This window comes from Capricornis sumatraensis, chromosome X (genome assembly GCF_032405125.1).
Source record: "Capricornis sumatraensis isolate serow.1 chromosome X, serow.2, whole genome shotgun sequence".
Classification (NCBI taxonomy): domain Eukaryota; kingdom Metazoa; phylum Chordata; class Mammalia; order Artiodactyla; family Bovidae; genus Capricornis; species Capricornis sumatraensis.
This window is the reverse complement of record NC_091092.1, coordinates 108,020,306-108,023,180: the sequence shown is the minus strand read 5'-3', so window position 1 is coordinate 108,023,180 and position 2,875 is coordinate 108,020,306. Positions and strand designations below refer to the sequence as shown.

The window sequence follows — 2,875 nt, the reverse complement described above, 5'->3', positions numbered from 1 at the left end:
GGAGGGGACTTCAAAGAGTCCTTCCCCTGTTATCAGCCCTAAGAAGCTCAGGGATTTATATAGGCAGAGGCCACCCCTTTTTTCCTCCTCAGTGTCTAGCTTTTGCTACTGGCACAGGGAAGCCCTTGTGAAGGTTGATGGAGTGTCTTTCCACAGTTTACCCTAGAGTAACTCAGAATGATAAGGCATTCTTGTATGCAGAGGGATTGACATCAGTTTGCAGAATGGTCAGACCTAAAGCCCCACCAATAGTCAAGAGAAGGACCCTTAATGATAACTGAAGGAAAGTCAGGATCACAAAAAGTGCAACCTTGCTCCATTGTCACTGCTGAGAGGCTACAGACAGGGCTTTCAGGTGCCCTAATGCCCTTCTCCAGATCTCAGTAGGTGGAGGTTTTGTTCTGAGGAAGATTCCCATACTAGCATAAAAAGACATTCCAGGAATTGCCTGGATTTAAAGCAAGGCAAATGAGTGAGAACGTGGAGGACACTGAAACCATACTGATAATGTGCACAGAATCTAGCTCTGATGTCTACTCTGGGAAAACCCAGGTTGGGTTTCTCAAGGAGGTAACACCACACTTGCCTCTCAATTGTCTTAGGGGATGTGATTTTGGTCTTAAAGGGACAGCCTTTTGTTAGTATAGAGGAGGTGACCAAAGCCTTGTCCAATGACAAAGTGTGACCTGAGGAAGGACTAATAGAACCACACTCTTCCAAACAGAAGTGGCTCTACAGAGCCCACTCACAATTTCCTATTGTGTGTGATCCCTGAGAATTATCCACTCGAGTTGGCTGACTGCACCCTGAGGAATATTCACACTTCCTCCTTCATGTTTTTGGAGACTTATTCGCCACCAGGTCAAGAGACCCATGAAGCCATTTAGTGCTGTTGTTAGAAGTCCACTGGAGGCAGCTTTTATCTGAGCCAGCACAGTGGAGCTTACCAGATGAGGCCACTCACATCTGCTTTCTTTCGCTTAAGTGGTGCTTCCCCTTTGTTCTCCTTCTTGACAATACTCTTGTCTGTTACCAGCAAGAGTCATCATGCCTCAGCATCCAGAGAGTCACGATGCTCCCATGATCAATGCCTTCGGACCTGCATCCAGTATCAGTCCCTGGAGGTTGCACAGGTCTCCAACGCACTGGAGGAGACCCATCTCCCCTCCCATCTTCTAATGCCTGGCCATTTGAAGGAGTATCCCGGTGCTGGTATTCCCAGTACTCCTGAAGGTTGTCAGAGTTTCTGTGCATCTTCCACTGCCATTACAGCCACCTCATCCATCAAATCAGAAGAGGGCTACATGATCCAGGAAGAAGAGAGTAGTCCAGGCACTTCACTGGCTCTGCTAGACCCCAGGAGTGTGCCTATATATGCTCTAGATGAGGAAGTGAATTTGCTGGTGAATTTACTGGTGAATTTCCTGCTGCTTAAGTATCAAATGAAAGAGTTGATAACAAAGGCAGATACGTTGAAGATTATCATCAACAAGTGTGAAGTCCACTTCCCTGAGATCTTTCTGAGAGCCTCTGAACGCATGAAGATGCTCTTTGGCCTTGATCTGATGGAAGTGGATCGTACCAATCACTGCTATCGCCTCCTCATTAAATTGGGCCTCATCTATGATGGGATAAAGCACAGTGAAGGGAGCCTGCCCAAGACCGACATCCTGATATTTATCCTGAATGTGATCTTCATGAAGGGCAACTGTGCCACAGAGGACAAAGCCTGGGAAGTTCTTAATGTGACTGGAATATATTCTGGGATGAATCACTGCATCTTTGGGGAGCCCAGGAAGCTCATCACTGAAGATCTTGTGAAGGAAAAATATCTGGAATACTGGCAGGTGTTCAACACTGATCCTGCAGGATTTGAGTTCCTGTTGATCCCCAGAGCTCATGCTGAAACCACCAAGATTAAGGTCCTGGAGTTTCTGGCCAAAGTTAATGGGACTGACCCAAGTTCTTTCACATCTCAGTATGAGGATGCTCTGCAAGATGAAGAAGAGAGAGCCTGAGTCAGAAGTTGCCACTACAAGTTCTAGTGCCAAGGCTAGCAGCTTCTCCAACAGCTAAATGAGTCAGGGATAGTTTCTTCATGCATTGTTGAAAAAAGGCAGTTAGTGTTTGTAGAATTTATCTCTGAGGTGGGGCTGAAAGGAAGACAGTATTTGTGCCTATGTCTCCCTATTTTGTATGTTTATTTTTTTAACTTTTTATTTAGTTATTTTGGTCTTATTAGTTATCTATTTTTTGATGTATGTACTATTCAAATATTGTTTATTTTGTTTATTTTTTAAATGAATTTTTATTATTTCTTTGGCCACATTGCATAGCATGAAGGATCTTCTTTCTCTTACTAGAAATCGAACTCATGTCCTTGTGATGGAAGCATGGAGTCTTAACCACCAGGCTACCAGGAAAGTCCCTGTTGTTTCTTTCAATATAGATTTAATTGCCTTCAAAATCTTCAAGTTTTTGAATGATACTGGTCACACATTTAATGTTATAATGAGGTTTAAAGTAAGAGTTTTGTTGTTTCATAGAACAAATTGTGAAACCGTCTTATTTTGTCACCTGTAATAAGAATATGGCATTGCTATACACACTCTCTTAGAAATGTGATGGATCAGTATTAAGATAGTTTGGATCAATAAGGAAAGAGAAGAAAGTCTAAAGCTATTAAGGCATTCTTATCCCTTTTAGTTCTTGTTTTGTAAAAGTAAATGAAATGTACATGAATTTTCTAGTTCTTTCAACAGTGTGTAAGAAATAAATGTTAATAAATTGGATCTCACACTCACTGAACCATTTATTACCCCAGCCTTCAGTGACTACCTACTCTTCGTAAAGCTTAGCTTTAATACTGGGAATG

The 2,875-nt window shown here is 42.5% G+C and overlaps 1 protein-coding gene across 1 annotated transcript; it reads left to right on the top strand.

Annotated features, from left to right (window-relative positions):
* Positions 1–950: 950 nt before the first annotated feature.
* On the top strand, positions 951–2,018 carry LOC138071844 (melanoma-associated antigen B16-like). Its single transcript, XM_068963237.1, has one exon. It carries the CDS (start codon positions 951–953, stop codon positions 2,016–2,018), a length of 1,068 nt encoding a protein of 355 aa, XP_068819338.1.
* The last annotated feature ends 857 nt before the right edge of the window (positions 2,019–2,875 follow it).

Bases quoted from the DNA above. Each gene is read 5' to 3' on its own strand.
- LOC138071844 (XM_068963237.1), top strand. From the start codon at position 951: ATGAGGCCACTCACATCTGCTTTCTTTCGCTTAAGTGGTGCTTCCCCT.